The 22,087-nt window shown below is 36.2% G+C and overlaps 3 protein-coding genes across 3 annotated transcripts; 2 read left to right on the top strand and 1 right to left on the bottom strand.

Moving 5' to 3' along the window:
• Window positions 1-784: 784 nt before the first annotated feature.
• On the top strand, window positions 785-1,714 carry LOC125124459 (olfactory receptor 4P4-like). The gene has a single exon (XM_047774570.1). The coding sequence runs from the start codon at window positions 785-787 to the stop codon at window positions 1,712-1,714; it is 930 nt and encodes a 309-aa protein (XP_047630526.1).
• A 9,613-nt stretch (window positions 1,715-11,327) lies between these two features.
• LOC125124458 (olfactory receptor 4P4-like) lies at window positions 11,328-20,618 on the top strand. The gene is made up of 2 exons (XM_047774569.1): window positions 11,328-12,258; window positions 20,575-20,618. The coding sequence occupies exons 1-2, from the start codon at window positions 11,328-11,330 to the stop codon at window positions 20,616-20,618; spliced, it is 975 nt and encodes a 324-aa protein (XP_047630525.1).
• On the bottom strand, window positions 16,292-17,231 carry LOC125123875 (olfactory receptor 4P4-like). Its single transcript, XM_047774055.1, is given in 2 exon segments — window positions 16,292-16,744; window positions 16,746-17,231. Coding segments are annotated over 2 exon segments (939 nt in total).
• Window positions 20,619-22,087: the final 1,469 nt, after the last annotated feature.

Below are 22,087 nucleotides of genomic sequence, written 5' to 3'. Positions count from 1 at the left end.
ATATAAATACATCTTTAACTTTATATTCTACCACATTCTAAAGTATTTTGAGTCAGAATATAATTCACTTAGTGACCATTGTTAAGCTTAACATTTACTTCTTTTTTTTTAATGCTTTTTAGGGCCACACCCGCAGCATATGGAGGTTCCCAGGCCAGGGGTCAAATCGGATCTAAGGCTGCTGGCCTACACCACAGCCACAGTAACGTGGGATCCGAGCCACGTCTGTTACCTACACCACAGCTCATAGCAACGCAGGATCCTTAACCTACTGATTGAGACCAGGGGTCGAACCTGCAACTTCGTGGTTCCTAGTCAGATTCATTTCCGCTGTGCCACGACAGAAACTCCTACTTCTATATTTTTAAAGAACAAATTTGTATGACTTACATTTGTACCCTTAACAAATTTGAGTTTGTAGAGATATAGCAATGTTCTTTTCAAGGACTTACTTGTATATTCCTTTATAAATGGCAAATAGTTAGTAACTAATATTTACTTTTCAGCAATTTTAATACACTTATTAAAGCATTTATTTTTAGTAGTGTTGAGATTGAACCTAATGTCTTGAAAAACTGTCCTGTGCAAGTCACCATGAGACTAGTCAGAAACAAAACATCTTTTACGTTTCACATTTTCATTTTGTGAAACACTGGGATCATGCCCATTAAACATAGCTTCATAATACTGGTGTTTGCACCAGTTTTTCCCATGAACATTTCAGACATCAACTATGTATCATGTCTTTTCAGGGGACTGTTACATAGTTTTACTGCACTGGACCATGGAGAAGAGGAATAACGTCACTGTGTTTATTCTCTTGGGACTATCACAAAACAAGAACATTGAAATCCTCTGCTTTGTCTTATTTTTCTTCTGCTACATTGCTATTTGGATGGGAAATTTGCTCATAATGATTTCTATTACATGCAGTTCCCTCATGGACCAGCCCATGTATTTCTTCCTTTATTACCTCTCACTCTCCGACCTTTGCTACACATCCACAGTGATGCCCAAACTAATGACTGATCTACTGGCAGAAAGGAAGACCATTTCCTACAGCAACTGCATGACACAGCTTTTTATCCTTCACTTCCTTGGAGGCATCGAGATCTTCATCCTGACAGGGATGGCCTATGACCGCTACGTGGCCATCTGCAAGCCCCTGCATTACACGAGCATCATGAGCAGACACAGGTGTAACACAGTCATCATAGCCTGTTGTACTGGAGGATTTATACACTCTGCCAGTCAGTTTCTTCTCACCATCTTCTTACCGTTCTGTGGCCCCAACGAGATTGATCACTACTTCTGTGATGTGTACCCTTTGCTGAAATTGGCTTGCACCAATACATACAGAATTGGTCTCCTGGTAATAGTTAATTCAGGTCTGATTGCCTTGGTGACTTTTGTGATTTTGATGGTGTCTTATTTTTTGATATTGCATACCATCAGGGGTTACCCTGCAAGAAGTCGTAGCAAAGCTTTTTCTACTTGCAGTTCTCACATCACAGTTGTGGTTCTGTTCTTTGTGCCTATCCTCTTCATTTACATTAGACCAGCTGAAACTTTTCCAGAGGACAAAGTGTTTGCTCTTTTCTACACCATCTTTGCTCCCATGTTCAACCCTCTGATCTACACACTGAGAAACTTGGAGATGAAGAATGCTGTGAGGAAAGTGTGGTATGAACCATTGCTTTTGGAAGGGAAGTAACTTGCATGAAAAACATTTCAGAATTTCCCTTTAGGGCTAGAAATATTATGAGCTGTAGAAAAAATATGGAATAATATGTAAAGATTATACAGTAATTACAAAAGCCAGCCACAGGTTGGATCGCAGAAACTTTAGAAGTTTCTCAGATCTCTTCTGGTTGAGCAAATTTTTTTTTTTCCTTTTTTGGCCAGAGATGACCCCTCATCACAGTAGTAACCTGAGACACAGCAGTGACAATGTCTGATCCTTAACTTGCTGAGCCTCAAGGGAACTCCCTATTTGAGCAATTTTAATTTATTTTTTCACGTTTGTTCTTCTATTCTCTTTGCATAGCTTTCTCGTCTGCCTTAGTTTGACATTTGATTTTGAATGAGTAATTCCAAATGAAATAAAAAGTATCTTATTTCTTCCTTTTTTCTAAATATATATATTGACACTGGAGATCTAATGATATGCTTTAGGGGTCTGAAAAATATCAAGTAGTTTATTATTAACAGCACACTCCTAAAATGTGGTAGACAACCAAATGCATTGGTTGAGGTTTTGATACCTGAGAAGATTTTCTTAACCTCTGTCTTATGGGGGGCTTTCATGTTTGAGGCTTTAAAGGTATAAACATTCCATGTTCAGTAAATGCCGAATTTTCTTGTAGGACAAAATGCAAAGAGATGCAATCATGCCTTTCCTCCTCAACCAACTCCTCATAAGACCTCAGGTGTTGACTGGGTTAAAAGAGTTTCGTGAAAATCCCTTGAGCCTACTAGACCTGTTCAAACCCAACCTATTAGATATCGTTTTGACTTGATGGTTTATTGCTGTTAGTCACTTCCAAACTTGGTGGATAAGATAAAACCTGAATCATGATGATCAGTTCACAGAACATGTTCATTTGATGTCCTATGTTCAGTTTTTTGACCTCTACTAGGCCTTACAATATAGTTGGTACTTATTTCCAAAAAAGTAAATAGTTGTCTACAGGAAAGTGTAATGCATTGCTCCAGAGCTTTGTGTATCCAAAACTCGTATCTGGGCTTTATTAAGGCTCCATATAGCATCACTCCTTGGTCTTCTGGGTTGTTGGGCACAAATAGCAAAGCAATTTTCACAGCAGGCTGAACATGTAAATCTTTCTCTTCCATTGAATCTCCCTCAAAACCAGTGGTCTTTTGTTTTTCTCAGTTAATATCTCAGAGCATTATACTTAGATGCTCTTTGTGTTGCCCTCTAAATTCAAAAGACCTTTCCAGCACCAAGCTTCTTTGTGGCGGTTGATTTACTACCTTGTCTTTTGATTGGGAGTGTCTATGCTCTTATACCTCAGAGCCCTGGATCCCTAAACACTGATAAGAAATTTTTCTCCATCAGATTATTGAATCTGAAATAGGAGAAACCGTTGAAGTCATCACTTAAGTAATTTATAAATGTCCATTGTCAGTGTCCAAGATATAGCTACCTTCAGGCTAAACCAGTGAATTGAGAAGACCATGTAATAAAAACGAATGCCTCTGTATCCTCCAAGTTTTTACGGTGACTTTAATCTATGCGTGACCATCAGACGTGTTGTTATTTTGGCTACATTATACAGGTAGGGAAATTACATTCCATGGGCTTACACTTTGGTATTGTAAGAATCAGAAAGCCACCGCAAGGATCCTAATAGTCACCAAGAATGTCTGTTTTAGTTACACATTTAGGAGCTCTGGAAATAAGTAGGGTGGACCTGTGTTCCCACTGGAACCACTCTAACACAGGCTTGAGGCACACTGTCTCCAGCAGAGACTTGAGGTCATTGACATCAACGACTTCCAAATCCCATTATTCTTACGGAATTAAAGGAGTCCATTTCTTGGAACTGACTGACTTCTCATCCATTGATATTCACATGGAACCCTTCTACACTTTATTCTCTAAACTTCTTGTTACAGTGTCTGCTACCACCATCAAGATCTAAGCCAGTGACAATATCTATGGGGGTGGGGGGGGGTATGCCTTAAACTGTAAGGATTGCAGCAGAAGCTGGAGAAAAAAAAATTAATCCTGTTTTTTAATAATAAGTTGGATTACATCACACATGTGAAGAATTTCTATAGCAATGACAAAAGTGAAAATTTCTAAGATTTTTTTTGGGGGGGGGAAAAACAAAATGAGAAAAAATCAAACTTTACTTAAAAAAAAAAAATAGGAGGGGATAGAGTTACCATCGTGGCTCAGTGGAAACGAATCTGACTAGTACCCTTGAGGACACAGGTTTGATCTGAGGCCTTATTCAGTGGGTTAAGGATGCCAAGTTTTGCCGTGAGCTGTGGTGTAGGTTACAGATGTGGCTCAGATCTGGTGTTGCTATGGCTGTAACATAGGCTGGTGGCTACAGCTCTGACTCATCCCCTAGCCTGGGAACCTCCATATGCTGTGGATGAGGCCCTTAAAAAAAAAGACACAAAAAATGGGGAGAGATTAAAAATAAAAACATATTAACAGGAGTTTCCATTGTGGCTCAATGGTAATGAACCTGACTTATCTGTGAGGAGTCGGGTTTGAGCCCTGGCCTTGCTAGGTGGGTTAATTACCCAGCATTGCCATGAGCTGTGGTGTAGGTCACAGACATGGCTCGGATTCTGCATTGGTGTAGATCAGCAGCTACAGCTCCAGTTGGACTTCTAGCCTGGGAACCTCTGTATGCCACAAGCGTGACTATTAAAAACAACAACAACAACAACAAAACATATTAACATGTCCAAAAGAGACATAGGACCAGAGAAATGAACACAGATATGTATGTAATCATAATTGATATAACTCATTGAGTTAAAAGACAATGACTATCAGACTAGATTTTTAAATCCAGCAATATTTTAAAGAGATATACCTAAGCAATAAGATGCTGAATGGTTAAAAGGAAAGGGTAAAGAATGATCAGGCCAGTATCATTTATATTGTATTAGTGTCAGAAAAAAACAAAACAAAACAAAATTAATATCAATACTATTGATGACATCTCCGTACACGAGGAACCTATACAAATTCTAATCTTGTGTGGAAATAGAAGTTTATAGATTCAATGGGATCTCATGGAAAGGTATAACTCACTTGAACAAGTGACTGTTGAGTGGGCATTTCATTTACACACACAAAGATTAATTTTTAAGCATCACATATTCCATAATAAATTAAATTTCTTCAAATCTATATTGCTTCATCTGATGGCAATGCAATTAAATAGCAATAGCAATAAGTATGTATTTTAAACAAACAGAAACTTAAAAATATACTCTAAGCAGATAAGGGATCCTAGTGGGGGTGGGATGTCATTCAGATTTACAGTAGCATGCGGGGAGTTTTCCATTCACTTTTCAGACTGTTAATTTGTAGTCAACCAAACCTCAAAACTTGGTTCTGATTTCCCTGGTCTTAGACTTATTTGATATTTTCTAATTTTACCTTTGTTCAGACCCTATTCTCTCATGCTTCATTAGATTTGGTTTCAACATAAAGGATATGATTATAGTGTCAGTCCTGAACAAAAGTAGGTTCTTGGTTTGTACTCAAACTCCTCAGATTATTAATTGAAGATTAAACATTTTTTTTTAAGGGATGGAGAGGAGGTGAATCATTTTCAGCTGTTAACTTGGCCAGCTTTTCTTTTGGGAGCTGTCTCATCCCTTAGAAAGTATGAAAGGGAGGTTTGAGGTTGTAATCTCCCAGGTAATATACTTTAAATGTCACTTGGAAATTAAACAGAAAGCTTATATGTAAATTACCACCCCCAGAACCACAGTGGATATACAACTTTGGGGTAGGAAACAAAAGCACTATTCAACATAAATGCCAGAGATGATTTTATTTTATTTTAGTTTCAAAGATCAGGAGAGAATGCTTGTTTCTATAAGGAAAACAGGAAAGTCCTAGAATGAGGATTCATGTGAGCTGATTTTGTGATAAAATTCATTAATCTTTGGCAATGAAGTTAAAATTCTGACATCATTCAAAACATGGAATGCCATTTTTTCCTCAGACATAAAAGAATTTAATGAGATAATCACTTGGTAAGTAAGAATCAAATCAACCTATAGTAAATAATAATTCTTTCAAATACAAAAACATAAATTTCTGTGTATAAAACATGAAATTTTGTCTATAAATACGCTGATATTATAGCCCATTCCCTTTTTTCCTTCAAGTTTTGCAAGCATTTCCATTACTTAAGTACCATGCAATGAATAATTAGTGTCACATGTCTCAGTAGATGTCAAATAAAGCAGGCTTTTTTGTTTCTGGTATGATTTGGGGAAATTCATGAGGAAATGATAACATTTATGTCACGTATGGGGTATGTTCGAGAAAAGTAAAAAAGAATTGAGCTAAATCAAGTGAACAGCCTTCACCTTAGCAGAAGAGAAAAAAGAGAGAGAGGTACAAATTAAAGTAAATTAAGGGAATGTGCCAGATTCATTCATCTTCTCCTGCCTCCTTTGCTGCTTATGATAAGTATACAGAGTAATTAAGAGGTCAAAATGTTACAATGAAGACAACCGTAATATCAGAGCACCCTGAACATCAATGCAGAGTTAATTTGATGAGGAAGAACGAGAACAGGATGAACAGTAACCCAGAAAATAAACGAATTAGTTTAGCCAAGACTTGCTACTACTGTTAAGAGAAAACTTTAAAGCTATTGGGAAAAATTCAGCTTATGCATGATTTCTTATGTGAGACAATTTTGTTGCAGAAAGAAATAACAACAGCAACAAAAAGGTAATAGGGCCCTAGAATATAAGAATAGTTTGAACTTGATGACCAAATTATGAGTATCCTGACAGCAATAGAATCACTAAAATGCATCTAAAAATAGTCTGTGTTTGTCTGAGCATTTATCCAAATTGTGAAGAGTACTGGATGTCTCTTTTTTGCAAAAGAGACATAATAAAAAGATCACTGGATTCTTGTCAGGGTAGTGATTCAATACATGCGAAATGTTTAAAATTGCTTCTAGGATAGGGTTAAGTACTAAATAAATATTAGATATTACTATCATTATTTATCTGTTATGTCTGTGAAAGACCTCTAGTAGCAATTAATTTGGTCTGAATTATAATAGCTATTTTTGTGCACTTTTATTTTTTACCATGATATATTGGGTAGTCAATCTATACATAATGATATGAAGAAAAAGTGAAAGTGAAAATAATTAGTACCCATTGCACGCTATGTACTTGCTAATTCAACTCAAACGACCATGAAATAATTATATTAAAAATGCTCATATTAGAAAAACAAATTGGTTGTCAAGCAATTATCTTACCCCATATAATAGAAACAAGACCGTAGCCTGGACTTTCCACTGAATCCAGAGTTGATTAGTTACGTGAAGTGAAATTATCAGGGGCAAGAAGCACAGCCACTGCCTGTTTGAAGAACCGCCTTAGGTAACAGATAATTCTTATTCAATTCCTAGAATTAAGTGTTAGTACTGAGATAAATGGAAGTATTTGAAGGAAGGTTAAGGAGATAAAGACTTCCATAATTTTAAAGAGCTGAGGAAAGCTTTCCAGAGGTAGACCAGGAGAGTGGCATTTGAGTAGGGTAGTATGTAATGAAGCAAAATGAACCAAAGGAACAAAGAGCTGCTAAAACAGAGTTGAAATATCTGTGCCAAACTCAAGGAGGCTGTCCTGAGTGCTGTTTTGGGACACTTTACCATCAGCAATGAGAAAGGACTCAGAGCAGAAGGGAACCTGTCATATAACCCCCAACAGGTGCCTAAAGGATCTAATACGTGCAAATAAGGATGGGGAAAAATAGCCTGTTATCCCATACATCCTTCAAACACAGTTTTAAAAAATCCGGAAATCAGGGAGTTCCCTTTGTGGCTCAGCAGTAATGAACCCCACTAGTACCCATGAGGATTTCAGTTCTATCCCTGGCCTTGCTCAGTGGGTTATGGATCTGGCATAACCTCTGATCTGTGGCGTAGGCTGGCAGCAGCAGCTCCAATTTGACTCCTAGCCTGGGAACATCTATCTGCTGGGGTACGGCCCTAAAAAGAAAAAAAAAGAAAGAAAATCCAGAAATTGATCATTAACAGAACTTAGAAGTCTTGAAAAAATTGGCATAATTCTTACATTTTAAGAAATAAGAATAAGCAATGAAGTCCTTCTAGATAGCACAGGGAACTCTATCCAGTCTTTTGGGATAGAACATGATGGATGATTGTATGAGAAAAAGAATGTATATATAAATGTATGACTGGATCACTATGCTGCACATCAAAAATTGGCACAACATTGTAAATCAACTATACTTTAATAAAAATTTTTTTTAAATAAATAGACTTAAGAGTCTAGGGAAGAATTAGATCCAATGGCATATGAATTAATATAACAAAGTCAGTTAAAGAAGTTTCTCAACTCCTAATTTAGTTCTCTGACTACATGGAAAACTAGGATTGAAATATCATTGCTCCTGTTTGAATCTATTGGGCCTGTTTCCTGCAATAAGTATGTGGGTCATGACTTCCAGGATTTTGATAGGCTTTTTGCCAAGTTAAAGAAGATGAGGTGATTGAAAAAATTAGGAAGTGCCAGTTTTAGTTATTTTTTTATTTGTATTTCATATACTTACTGTGTGAATCTTTGTAAAAGTAGAGAGCATTTATTTAATGTTTCTGTATTTGAAACTAAATTTAAATAATAAGGTTCCATTTCCTTTCTGATTTATTTTCTAAATGTAATCACCTCACATGTCAGGAACTTCCATATCTAGGTTTTTTCTTTCTTTTTTTTCTTTTTTTGTCTTTTTTGCTATTTCTTGGGCCCCTCCCGCGGCATATGGAGGTTCCCTGAGTGCTGTTTTGGGACACTTTACCATCAGCTGTAGCTGAATCAGAGCTGTAGCCACCAGCCTACACCAGAGCCACAGCAGCGGGGGATCCGAGCCGTGTCTGCAACCTACACCACAGGTCACGGCAACGCTGGATCGTTAACCCACTGAGCAAGGGCAGGGATCGAACCCGCAACCTCATGGTTCCTAGTCGGATTCGTTAACCACTGCGCCACGACGGGAACTCCCCTTATCTAGGTTTAAAGTCTATTACCACTGCCTAGAACAGTGCCTATTACATGGTAGGAACTCAAAAAAATATTTGTTGGATAAAGAAATGTTACTTATCTCTTTATTTTATCATCAGCGTTTTGAAGATCATATTTTATGCAATTAATTTGAACCTACTAAAAGCTCCATGTATTACAAAGAGGGCAAATGTTACAATTTTAGTTTATACATTAGAGTAAGGAGGGGTGAGGAGGAAGTGAAGAAGCCTGGCTGTAGTCATAGCTGGTGAATTTGTGTTAGTGCCATAATTAGTCCTTGTGGTTTCTGATATTAAGCTTTCTCTTTAAATCATATAAATATGAAATTGAGGAGCTTGTAAATGTAAAATCAGTGACTCTAGCATTAATAAAGCAAATTGGAAATAATATGGAGGAGTTGGAAAAGTAAGTTATAATTTAAATAACTTGAATATGAATCTTTGGGTATCTGATATTAAAGAGGAGGCTGTCAAGGAGAAACATTCAAGGGAAACAAAGGAATCAGTGAATAATCTAATTATTTGCGCATTTTGTTAATGTAGCAGTTAGTTAACATGAGATTGTCAGAGAGATGGTGTTTTAAACTATTCTGCCAATGAATTAATGGGATTCTTCTACTTGTGTTTTTGTTCTGTAAGAATATGTTTTTCTTCAAGGGCATTGTAAGCAAAGTATCAAAGTGACCTTAAATCCTTGGACTCAAAATATGCTTATAACTGTAGAAGCATATTGGCAAATTAATTGGAAACAAAAATATCTACAATCTAAACTAAAACTCTTTTTAAAAGTAACTTTTGGAAGTTCCCTCATGGCTTAGAAAAAATCGAATCCTACTAGGATGGGGATGCAGGTTCAATCCCTGGCTTCCCTCAGTGGGTTAAAGATCCCACATTGCCATGAGCTTTGGTGTAGTTGCAGATGCAGTTCGGATCCGGCGTTGCTGTGGCTGTGGTGTGGGCTGGTGGCTACAGCTCCATTTTGACCCTTAACCCCCTAGTCTGGGAACCTCCATATGCCTCAGGTGCGGCCCTAAAAAGCAAAACAAAAAAAAAACCCAAAAACAAAAAAAAAACTTTTGTGGATTTTTCTGATTATAAAAATACTAAGACTACCCGTGATATTCTGAAAAATATTCCTTGGGATGCACTATTTATGAAATTGCTTTATTTCTAAAAGAAATAGGGAGTTCTGTGAGTTCCTATCATGCCTCAGTCATTGACGAACCCAACTAGTGACCATCAGGACTTGGGTTCGATCCCTGGTCACACTCATTGGGTTAAGGATCCAGCATTGCCGTGAGCTATGTGTCATAGGTTACTGTCACAGCTCGGATCCTGTGTTGCTGTGGCCGTGGCATTGGCAGGCAGCTACAGCTCTGATTCAACCCCTAGCCTGGGAACCTCCATAGCTGTGGGTGTGGCTCTAAAAAGACAAAAGACAGAAAAAAAGAAATAGGGAAGTTCTGCTGTGGCACAGTGAGTTAAGAATACAACTGCAGCAGCTCCAGTCGCTGTGGAGGCATGGGTTCGATGCCTGGCCAGGAGCAGTGGGTTAAGGATCTGATGTTGCTGCATCTGCAGCTCCAGGTCAGATTCAGTGTGAGGTGCAGGAACTTCCATATGCCATAGATGTGGCCATAAAAAATAATAATAGTAAAAATAAATAAAGGAAATACTTATCAAGTATTAAAAACTAACAAGAGAAGAGTGAAATTAAAATGTATCAATTTCCACAATACTTAATTTATTATAAAAAATGATTGAAGCCCAATCTGTGTCAAGCCAGTGCCATTCATTCCTATTGTCATTGTTCTAGCTTAGTGTTTTAGGCAATATTTGTTTCCCAATTTTTTTATTAATTATTTTTTTCTTATCAATTTAAATCAAAATAAATGCCACAGACACTTAGGTTTCACATGATATCATCTTTTCTTTGTTGTTCTCTATAATGTTGGTAAATATAAAATGCTGAAGAATTGGGACTCTGATGAGGAAATTGAGGTACTTGCCTTGCATGCAAATAACTCAGTAATCAAGCTAATAGTATTTTAGAGCAATGTTTAAACATTCAAATTCCACAATAAAAAATAGCAACATTTTAAATAAAAATGGAGTGCTATCCTACAGTTGCCCATTCATCTTACTCTCTTCACTTTAAATCTAGCTGTTTGAACTTAGCAAGCAAGCAAGCAAGCGACTCCAGGAAAAGAAATGTATCTTCTCTAAGCTCACTTTGCATCTCAGACATAGGATGACGGTGCATCTTTGTTTATGCTTTGAGCAAGTGTAGCTATTAATACTATCCCCTTTCACTCAAGAAAATAACCTGATCTGGTCGATTAGATGCCAAGCTATTCATACAAAGTTTAGTATTAATGATTTCAAAATAGAGTCTAGGAAGCTGATTTAATAAACGAAGTAATTTCTACAAACCTCACTCTGCTTCACACCATGTTTACTCAATATTTCTCATGCTGACCTGTCACTTTTTTTTCAGACAAACCTGCTGAGTCTTAACTGCATTCAACCATGGAAAATAACAATAACGTCACCCAATTCATTCTTTTGGGACTTTCCCAGAACAAGAAAATTAAAAATATGTGCTTTGTATTATTCTTATGGTGTTACATAGCTATTTGGATGGGAAACTTGATCATAATGATTTCTATCACATGCAGTCAACTAAATGGCCAACCCATGTATTTCTTCCTTAATTACCTTGCTCTCTCGGATCTGTGTTATACCTCAGCGGTGATTCCCAAGCTAGTCACTGACTTGCTGGCTGAAAGTAATGCAATTTCTTATGCTAGCTGCATGGTGCAGCTTTTTGCCATGCATTTCTTTGGGGGGATTGAAGTCTTTATTCTCACAGCTATGGCCTATGACCGATATGTGGCCATCTGCAAGCCCCTGCACTACATGATCATCATGAACAGACAGAAGTGCTATGCTATAGTTGGTGCTTGCTGTGCTGGGGCATTTCTGCATTCCTTTGCCCAGTGTCTCCTCACTATTACCTTACCTTTCTGTGGTCCCAATGAAATTGATCACTATTTCTGTGATGTGTATCCTTTGCTGAAACTGGCCTGCACGGACACCTACAGAGTCGGGATTCTAGTGGTTGCCAATTCAGGCATGATGGGTTTGGTGACCTTTGTGGTTGTGATGCTATCCTATTTTTTGATATTGCATACCATCAGGGGTTACCCTGCAGAGAGCCGTAGCAAAGCTCTTTCCACTTGCAGTTCCCACATCACAGTCGTGGTTCTGTTCTTTGCGCCTGTCCTCTTCATTTACATTAGACCAGCCGCCACTCTTCCAGAAGACAAAGTGTTTGCTCTCTTCTACACCATCATTGCTCCCATGTTCAATCCTCTGATTTACACCCTCAGAAACATGGAGATGAGGAATGCTTTAAGGAAAATGTGGTGCCAGAAACGATTCTTGACTGGCAGACAAATCATCTGAAAGGCACTCTCCCTCCTAATTACATACCTTATTTAAGTGGTATTTGTTTACTTAAGTTTCTAAAACAATGAACTGTGCTCTAGAAAAAATAAGCATAGACACTAGCATCAGTTCATTAATATTATAGTTTGCTTTGAACTACTTTCTTCTTTGTCTGTTAATCACTGTTTCTTGTTTATAGCTTCCCCTAATAATCTGAGCCATCACTTCCTTGTCGAAGTTCTATTACACTTTGTTCTGATATTTCTTCTTTTCTTTTGGGTTTTTTTTTTCCCCATAAGTTGCTAACTGGAGGTCACCTTTCTAATATCCCTATTCTTTAGTTCCATGAATTAATCTTCCATTCCATGGACGTAATCTCCAATACATCTTTTTTGATCATCTGATACCTAAAGAGTCCATATAACCTTGTAGTCTCCTTGAATTCTCATCAAAAAGAATCATCAGAAATTTAAAGTCTTATTTTCTACTCAGTTCATGATTTTCCATAGTCATTGCAACTATTTGAAAAGCAAAAATTAGTTATGCTGGATCTAAACAATAAAAATATGTTTTATGGGACAAATAATCACTATGACAAAAATTGAAAGATGTTTCTAAAGTGATTTTAATGAAATCATTTAAAAATGACAAAATAATAATTATATAATATTTTACTATTAAAAAACCCCTTCTTAGAGCACTGAAAAATTGGTTTGATGATATAGGTAGTATAGGGTTGCCAGATAATTTGCTGTCCAAATTGAGACAATTTAAATGTAAAAAGAAGAGTCTTGCTAATAATTATGCTGAAATAACAGACATAAAATAAGATTGTCTCAAGAAAGTATGATGTCTTCCTACTCTTCAATATCTGAGAAGTATGGACACTCTAGTGAAACAGCTTTTGTCAGAACAGTGTGGAATAACTATGTAATCTTAGTTGAAGCCAATGAGGTTTTAAAAACAAATTCTGGTACTGAAAGAGCTTGATCTAGTTTTTTTTTCCATTACCATCAAAGTGAAAACTACAAATTTTCAATTTATATAGAACTTTCATGCACTTACTTCTTTAATAAAATAGGATTTGTTGGACATTGTGAAAATAACATGATGGGATGGAGTAATGTATTATATTGCACGTGTGAAGGAGAAAATATACAGAATGAATATATAAATGAATACTTATATGGAAAGACAAAACATCATAGCACAGTGTGTCATGAAAAATTTCAGCGAAATTCAAATGGAGAAATATGATTGGAGACTTGTACTTATAGAATAAGGGTCATATTTGATTAGGTATTCAAAATTCAAAAGAATGGCTATTAGAGCAGTTGATAACCAAGGGAAAAATAATTCGTAGTATGGGAGATTCTGCCCTGCCCAACAGTCCACCTGAGGTCAGCATGTGCATAAAATGTGAGATATTATTCTGCTCTTTTTTGGTGGGTTTCAGCTGTCAGGCGCATCTAATAGTCTCTGTATGTCACAGGGATGGATGGTTGAATCCCATCTTGACCATTTCCTAGGTGTGTGAGGTTGGATAATGTTAACCATATTCAATGTTTTTCTCAAATGTTGACTTTAGGACCCAATGCATAGACAATGGGACTTTACATTCTTGTATTAATGCCAAGAATAACTTAATATATGAAAGATTCATGCATGTATATAAATACCTGAAACTACTGTATTTCCTATACAATAGCTATAACTGGAGAGGAAACATAATGGAAAAAGTGTTGCACCCCACCAGTAGCAAAAACAGAGATGAAATTCTTAAGAATAACTTAAATATGAAAGAGGCATTTGAATAAGTGACAATGTTTTACTGCTAGATGTAAAAGAATCCTTCAGTTAATAGATCCAATAGTATGCTCTTAAATGAATGAACATGACAAGTTGTCAATTCCTACCAAATCAATATATAGGTACAATAGATCTCTAATCAAATCCCAATGGTTATTTTTGGTATATGATGCAATTATTTTAAAGCACATCTGGAGCCCAAACAAGCAATAATAACTACAATATTTTGAGAAAAACAAAAACAAAAAATCCAAAAAAAAGGAGGGGGGCAGAGAGGAATGAGTTTTCCCAGAAAGTAAAACACAACAGGAAATAACAATAAAGTTATAAATTTTTTCTACTGCTGGTATAGTCCAGTGGGACAGAAGAATTAGGCCAGAAATAATTCATAAACTATATAATATGGTGATGCTAATGATGGCATCACCAAACGAGAAAAGAGGGAAGATTCTTCAAAAAAAAGATACAAGATATTTGTGTGGGATGGAAATGGGTGGAAAAAGGGAAGGGAAATAAGCTGTTTTTCTGTGTGTTTTTCTATATTCAGAGTCTTCAACTAGAATTATGCTACTGGTTTCTCTTTTAAGCCCTCTATTTCTCCTCCTCAAGGTAGGAGGAGATCCCTGACTAATAATTTAGAAGAGAAAATAAGGCAACTGTGGCTCTGGACTCTGCCCTCCCTTTTGGATGTGCCTGCCTGCAGAGAAGCTGGGTGCTGTTCTGCCCTCTGCTCTATGGTCCCTTAAAGAGACAGTTCCTGCCCTTGCCCCTCCTTAGGGTATCTGATGAGGGTCTAGCAAGATCTGGGACTGAATGTGTGAGACAACTTAGTCCAGGGGTGAGGTATATTAACAGACTATGTTAGCTGTTTATCTAAAATAATATATGCTATAATTAACTTATATCAGAAAATAAGACATTGTATGCCCAGAGAAAAAGTAACTTTATTATAACCACCTATCTCTATTGCAAAAGCATCCAGAATAGAAAGTAGATCTCATTATGAAATGATGAAGTATTTCTAGATCATAGAGCTATAGAAAGAATCCTGAAGTCAAAGAAAAATCACTAATATATAATTTGGAGCAGCTAAATTCTATCACTGACTTCAATATTTTAAGCTTCTTTGATTCATATAAAGTTGTGTAGAGATTTGTGCTATAGAAAATACGTAAAGTAGGTTGAGATAAAAGATTTTAAAATAAAAATTTTAAAGTACAAACACACATATACTGCCAGTATCTTTTGCCATACAGTCTTTTTCAACAGCACCAAAAAGAGTCAATGGGGAGTTACCATTGTGGCTCAGTGGGTTATGAACCTGACTAGTATCCATGAAGATGCAGGTTCAGTCCCTGATCCCACTCAGTGGGTTAAGGACCCAGCGTTGCCATGAGCTATGGGGTAGGTCACAGATGCCACTTGGATCCGGTGTTGCTATGGCTATTGCGTAGGCCAACAGCTATAGCTCTGATTGGACCATTAGCCTGGGAAGTTCCACATGCCTCAGGTTCAGCCCTAAAAAGCTAAAAAAAAAAGGGGGGGGGAGAGAATTTCAGTAAGACATAATTCATATTTCAGAGTGTATATGTGTCTATGTGAGGGTGGGGGTGATTTGACTGTTTTTATATAAACTGGCTATTTTTCACATAAGAAAAGCATTTTTAAAACCCCACATATTAGATATCCAAACTCAGGTGGATAATTGAAGCAGAATGATATGAATAAATCTACAAGAATTGGGTCAGTGCTATAGTACATTTCCTGTTCCTTGGGTGTCTCATCTGGCTGATTGTGTCCAGGGTAAAATTCTTCCTTGTTCATAGTTAAATAATATCAAAACTTATTGAAGCAGAGAAATAAGTGAAGGGGAATGCACATCAGCAAAACAGTAGCATTTAGTGTCCAAGTGATTAAATTATGAAAGTCACTCTTACAAAGGAGGAGAAGCAGAGCTATGGAACAAGATATTCATATATTCATTCAATAAATACTTATCAAGCTCCTAATATGTGCTCTACACTTTGTTACTAGGAAATTAGTAGTGCAATAAATATATCATGGCCCCTACTTTCATGGAACTTAAAATTTAGTGAAAAATTGAATCAAAGGAAAGGAATATGAGAGAGGAATATTACAGATGGCAAGCTGTTTGAGGCATGACTTTCATGTTCTGACTGATTTTCCTATTAGCAGGAGGGAAACAAAGAAAGGGGCTGTAGTGAAAAGATAGGTCAAGTCGTGAGCTTCCCTTCCCAAAACCTTTCACTGCAGCAAACACTCTTTATGGCATTTTTCATCTCCGTGTTTCTAAGTGTGTAGATGAGAGGGTTGAGCATGGGAACAATAATCGTGTAGAAGAGTGTAAACACTTTATCTTCTGGTAAAGTCGTGGCCGGTCTAATGTAAACAAAGATGACAGGTGCAAAAAACAGGATCACAACAGTGATGTGGGAACTACAGGTGGAAAGAGCTTTGCGGCGGCTTTCTGCATAACATGCTCGGACGTTGTACAATATCAGAAAGTAAGAGGCCATCAGCACCACGAAGATTACCAGTCCCATCAAACCGGAATTGGCAATGACTAAAAAACCAATGTTGTGTGTATCAGTGCAGGCCAGTTTCAACAAAGGATACACATCACAGAAATAGTGATCAATTTCATTGGGGCCGCAGAATGGTAAAAAAAATTGTAAGAAGAAACAGGCCAAGGGCATGCAGAAGCCCCCCTGCACAAGACGCTATGAGAATGGAGTTACACCTTTGCCGGTTCATGATAATGGAATAGTGGAGGGGCTTGCAGATGGCCACATAGCGGTCATAGGCCATTCCTGTGAGAATAAATACCTCTATCCCCCCAAAGAAGTGTGTGGTGAAAAGCTGGGTCATGCAGTTGTTATAAGAAATGACCTGCTTCTCTGTTATTAAATTGGACATGAGTTTGGGCGTCACGGTGGAGGTGTAGAAAAGGTCTGAGACGGCAAGAAAATTAAGGAAGAAGTACATGGGCTGGTTGACTAGCTGACTCCCTGTGATAGAAATCAGGATAATCAAATTCCCCAACCAAATAGCCAGATAGCAGAGTAAGAAAAATAAAAAGCAGAGGATCCGAAGTTTCTTGTTCGTTGAAAGTCCCAAGAGAATAAATTCAGTGACATTATTTCTATCTTCCATGGTCTGATGCTCAAGAAAATTCTCTGAAATGAAAAAGTAGTGAAGCAAATCATTGATAAGGAAATAAGAACCTATTATCTATTTAACATGCCCCTTATTATTTTTTTAAGACCTATGCCATTTTGAGATCCACTGAAATCAGTCATTCATATACCAAAATTATTTTGAAGATCTAGTGCCAATATTCTTATAAGAGCTAAGGGCACAGTGATAAATTAGACAAAGCCTCAGCTTTCATGTAATTTAAATTCTTTTGTGAAGAGGCAGGAAATAATACTCATCAAAAATACTAAATAATGAGATAATTCTAATGTTAAGTAGGGTGAATTTATAACAGGCCATCTTGGGATGTAACCATAGCACTCACCTTATCTGATGGTTTCTAATGAGATCACAAAAATGATGGAGGGCTTGTGGGTAGTTTATACAGTGAACATAGTCAAAGTTATATAAATATTAACTAAAGAAAAAAAAACTGGGAAGGAACTTATGTGCCATGACCATGGAGGAATAATACAATATTAGAAATAACCGATCATTCATTAGTCAGTTAATTCATGATGGCACTGAAAAATAAATTATTTTTTCATTGATTTGTAATCTTTTTTAATTTATGAGATAAAATAATTATAGATATCAGTTCATGAAACTTTTGTATTAAAAGTTATTCATAGCTTCTATTAGGTAATGTATCTATAGCTCTGTTTTCCTATTTATTTCTCTTGCAGGATTACAGTAAAAGCAACTTTAATTTAAAAACTTTATTTCTGGTTCAGCAATTTTGAAATAAGTTAAAATGCATGTTTATAAATCACGGATGCCTTCTGCTTTTTATATTACTGTGTGTGTTCCACAATAAGCAAAATTAAACTTAATGCTAAATTAAGACACGTGTAGTTAAAATAATATTTTCAGAGATCCCTCTGTGGCACAACAGGTTAGGGATCTGGAGTTGTCTCTGCAGAGGAGTGGGTTCAATCCCCAGCACAACACAGTGTGTTAAGGATCCAGTGTTGCTGCAGCTTTGGTGTATGTAGGTCACAGTTGTGGCTCCAATTTGATCCTGGCCTAAGAACTTCCATATGCCATGAGTGCAGCAAAAAGATAAAATAAAATAATTAAAATAAGATAATATTTTCTACTTTTTTGAAGTTTAGAGTAATTTGAATCACTACTGCTTTCTTATAAATAAATATATATTATATATATCTGACATTCAAGAATTATTAAGTTTATATTCAGCTGTATATCCCAGATAAGTTCATCTGAATATTTAAATAAAATGTTAAAATGGCCATTTCACTATGATTAAACTATGGAGATTTTAATTTTCAAATCTAAATTCTTAATTTTACAAAAATTTTACCATGAACTTGTATTTATTTTTATAAAAGTGAAATATTTTATAAATAGAAATATTTGACATTATTAATGATTTTGATTTAAATTAAATTGAGAGTGTCTTTATAAGTATGACTTCCTGCTTATTCTTTAATGTAATTTAAAAAGTTAAGAACTGTGCAGACTAGAGTCCAGAAGCCCTGCTTAGATTTTTATAGGAGACTAAGACCACACTGATAATAATTTATCCCTAAGTAAAAATTTATTAAGAAGCAAATGTGCATTGATTTTTAAGAGATTTCTCTTAGTTGAATGATGAGACCAGCAAACTTTGTTCAAATTTCCTACACAGATAGGGATATTTCAATTCTCTGCGTCAATACCAAAGGTCTTACAATGTCCCACGAAGGAGTAAGAACTCAGAAAATTCCAAAGCATTATATAATTTTGAAAAATCTCTGGGCCTGGAATGAAGATGTGATATGAAATGTGACATAACTTTTAAAAATTATTTGGGAAGGTTTTTTTTTCCCCAAAGAATTTGTCTTTCAAAATACATAAATAAGCAAATTTTCAGAAAAGTTATTTTAACTACATTTTATCAGGCAATCAATTATTGTTACCCGGGTTGGAAATACTATGTAGGGAAGTGGGCTTCTCTGATTTTAAAACAGTTCCCTCAAACTCAATACAAATAAAAAAATGATGTGGCGTACTTTCATCAATCATAACTTCTCTCACCTTCCTAGAGAATCTATCCACCCTTGGCATGATTCCATAAAATCATTTAATCTCTTCATATTTTCTCAAATAGAAGCAGTTATACTTGCATCCCAGATCAGCATCTGGTAAATGGACTTTATCAGCAGGTAGATAGCTAGCTTTTATTCTATTCTGTTGTTTAGTGATTCCAGGTTCTCATTCATACAATCAGGGAGTTGAATTAGATAATCTATGTAGATCTCCATGGATTCTGAGAGTGTGTGACTCCTGATTCTCCACTAGTTTGGGGAAAACACCTGCCTGCCTCCCTCCTGCTTTCCCTGCTTTAATGGATACATTGAGACTATGGACAACATAGTATCTGCAAATGGAAGTTTCATTAAGACTTCTGGGTCTCAGGTTCCCTCTCTGTAAAACCAAGGTAATGATAATATAATGAGCCAATGTTTCCTGAATTTAAAAAAGTTAAAAGGATTTCCTGTCGTGGCTCAGTGGAAATGAATCTGACTAGCATCCATGAAGATGCAGGTTCAATCCCTGGCCTCGCTCAGTGGGTTAAGGATCCGGTGTTGCCTTGAGCTGTGGTGTAAGTCACAGACATGGCTTGGATCTGATGTTGCTGTGGCTGTGGTATAGACCAGTGGCTATAGCTCTGATTCAACCCCTAGCCTTGGAACCTCCATATGCCTCAGGGATGACCCTAAAAAGGAAAAAAATTAAAATTAAAAAGATAATAAATGTGAAATTTCTTGGAACAATTACTGGAAAGTGTTAACACATTCAATAATAATTAGCTGCCATTTACACTTACTAAAATGTCTGGGAAAATGTAACATTGGGTCAGGAATTTTATCTTGTATTATCCCTTTTGCACAACATAGGAAGTAGAAACTTTGGAGAAGAGACCCTTGTTCAGAACACAGCGCTGATACTTAAATGCAAGATTCTTTACCTCGAAGGTTTTTTTTTTTCTTCTTCCGTAAAACGAACATCACAATGCCTACTTGATTGACAGGCTTACTGTGGGATTCAAATAAAAGTACACATATGAAGCTCAATACTCAAAAACACCTTAGTTCCTTTTGTTGACAGGTTGGAACCCCTCTAGTGTTATAAACCTGGGAGGTCCTCAAGCTTTACAGGTAGTACATCCTAGTGATTAAGAATATGATGTATGTTTCACTGTAAAATGAGATATCCTGGCTCCAAATTCACTTGCATCATAATTGTAGGAAAAATATGTAACTTCACATTCTTCATGTACAAAATAAGTAATATTATTTTGAGATCTATTGTAAGAATTTGATGAATTCAATTATGTAACAGCTCTGCTCAAAACCTGGTATAGGTTAAAATTAAACATGAATTATTATATTAAATTGTATATACATTTTATCATATCTGTAAGCATAAATTCAGAAAAATAAGTCATCTTGTTATTCTAATTACAAATCTTGAATGAGTTATTAAATATACTTTAATATGGGATCAAGATAGGTAGAAATGGCTTAGTTTCCCTCCCACGAGCAATCGGTTCTTACATACTGAAGGCTAGTGTTTCTCACGCTGGGGCAAACATTCTCTCATTGAATAAAATCTTTCCCTTCTGTTCAGCGTTGAGCTGACCTCCCCACAAACCTGAAGGTAAATGTCTTGCTTATTCCAGACACTTGATATTTTTGTTTTATTTCCTTCGGGTTAACTCTACTCAAATTAGATGGATGTTTATCTTACTCTTTGACAACTGATCATCTCGAAAACAAACAAACAAACAAAAATACACTTAAAAGGAAACATACCTCATAGATATTGTTGCCATGCATTTTGGTTTCTGCATAGTCTTAGAATTGTACTTGTGTTTGTTTGTTTTTTCTGTCTTTTTAGGGCCACACCCACTGCATATGGAGGTTCCCAGGCTATGGGTCGAATCAGAAATGTAACTGCCAGCCTATGCCACAGCCACAGCAACGTGGTATCCGAGCCATGTCTGGAACCTACACCACAACAAAGAGCAACCCTGGATCCTAACCCAATGAGCAAGACTAGAGGTCAAAGCTGCTTTCTCATGGATGCTAGTCAGATTTGTGTCTACTGACCCATGATGGGAATTCCTGTACTTGTGTTTTGTTTTTTAATCATTTCACATTCAGTCCCTTCATTGAAATTCTGTTCACTGACCTTCTGGGTCAGTACATCCTTTTCATATTCAACTTTTTTCCATCTTGGAATACTATGAACTAATGATATCTTAAATAAAATTTTAAAATAAAATAAGTAATCAAGCAATATTTTGATAGCTGCTGAGCGCTATGACACTGAAAACTTGAAAGCTGATGCAAATAATAGTTGAAAGCAGAAGTTTTCCCCAAATAGAAAAAAAATTAGCATTTTTTAGTGATTCTGGATTTTTCTATACAAAGCTTTATTAGAGGTGTTAGATCATAAATACAAGGAGAGTGATTCAAATATTCTTTTTAAGGAAAATTACTAGTACATTTATGATCTACATTTAACTTACCAGCTGCTTAATTCATCAGACAGATTTCTTGTAAGCTGATGCTTCACACCTATAATAAAGTCAGAATTTTTTAAAAAAATAGCATTGCTATACAATAATGCATCTGAAATTGCAGAAAGTCTTACGAGAGAATTCTTGTGAATGCCATCAGTAGAGATACATTTGGTACATTGATCTAAATTTGAGTTTTTTAGCGTTCTATTTTTCCATTTCTGAAAAAGAAAGGGATTTCTCTCTGACATTTACCTTTGCCTCTAGAGAAAATGTGTATGTA

This window comes from Phacochoerus africanus, chromosome 4 (assembly GCF_016906955.1).
Source record: "Phacochoerus africanus isolate WHEZ1 chromosome 4, ROS_Pafr_v1, whole genome shotgun sequence".
Lineage (NCBI taxonomy): Eukaryota > Metazoa > Chordata > Mammalia > Artiodactyla > Suidae > Phacochoerus > Phacochoerus africanus.
Note: the sequence above shows the minus strand (reverse complement) of the source record. Positions and strands in the feature narration are given on the sequence as shown.

Excerpts from the sequence above, each read along its gene's own strand:
- LOC125124458 (XM_047774569.1), top strand. The coding sequence starts at position 11,328 with ATGGAAAATAACAATAACGTCACCCAATTCATTCTTTTGGGACTTTCC. Across the intron at positions 12,259-20,574 it reads ATTCTTGACTGGCAGACAAA|ATTTTGAGATCTATTGTAAG; the intron begins TCATCTGAAAGG and ends ATAAGTAATATT.
- LOC125124459 (XM_047774570.1), top strand. The coding sequence starts at position 785 with ATGGAGAAGAGGAATAACGTCACTGTGTTTATTCTCTTGGGACTATCA.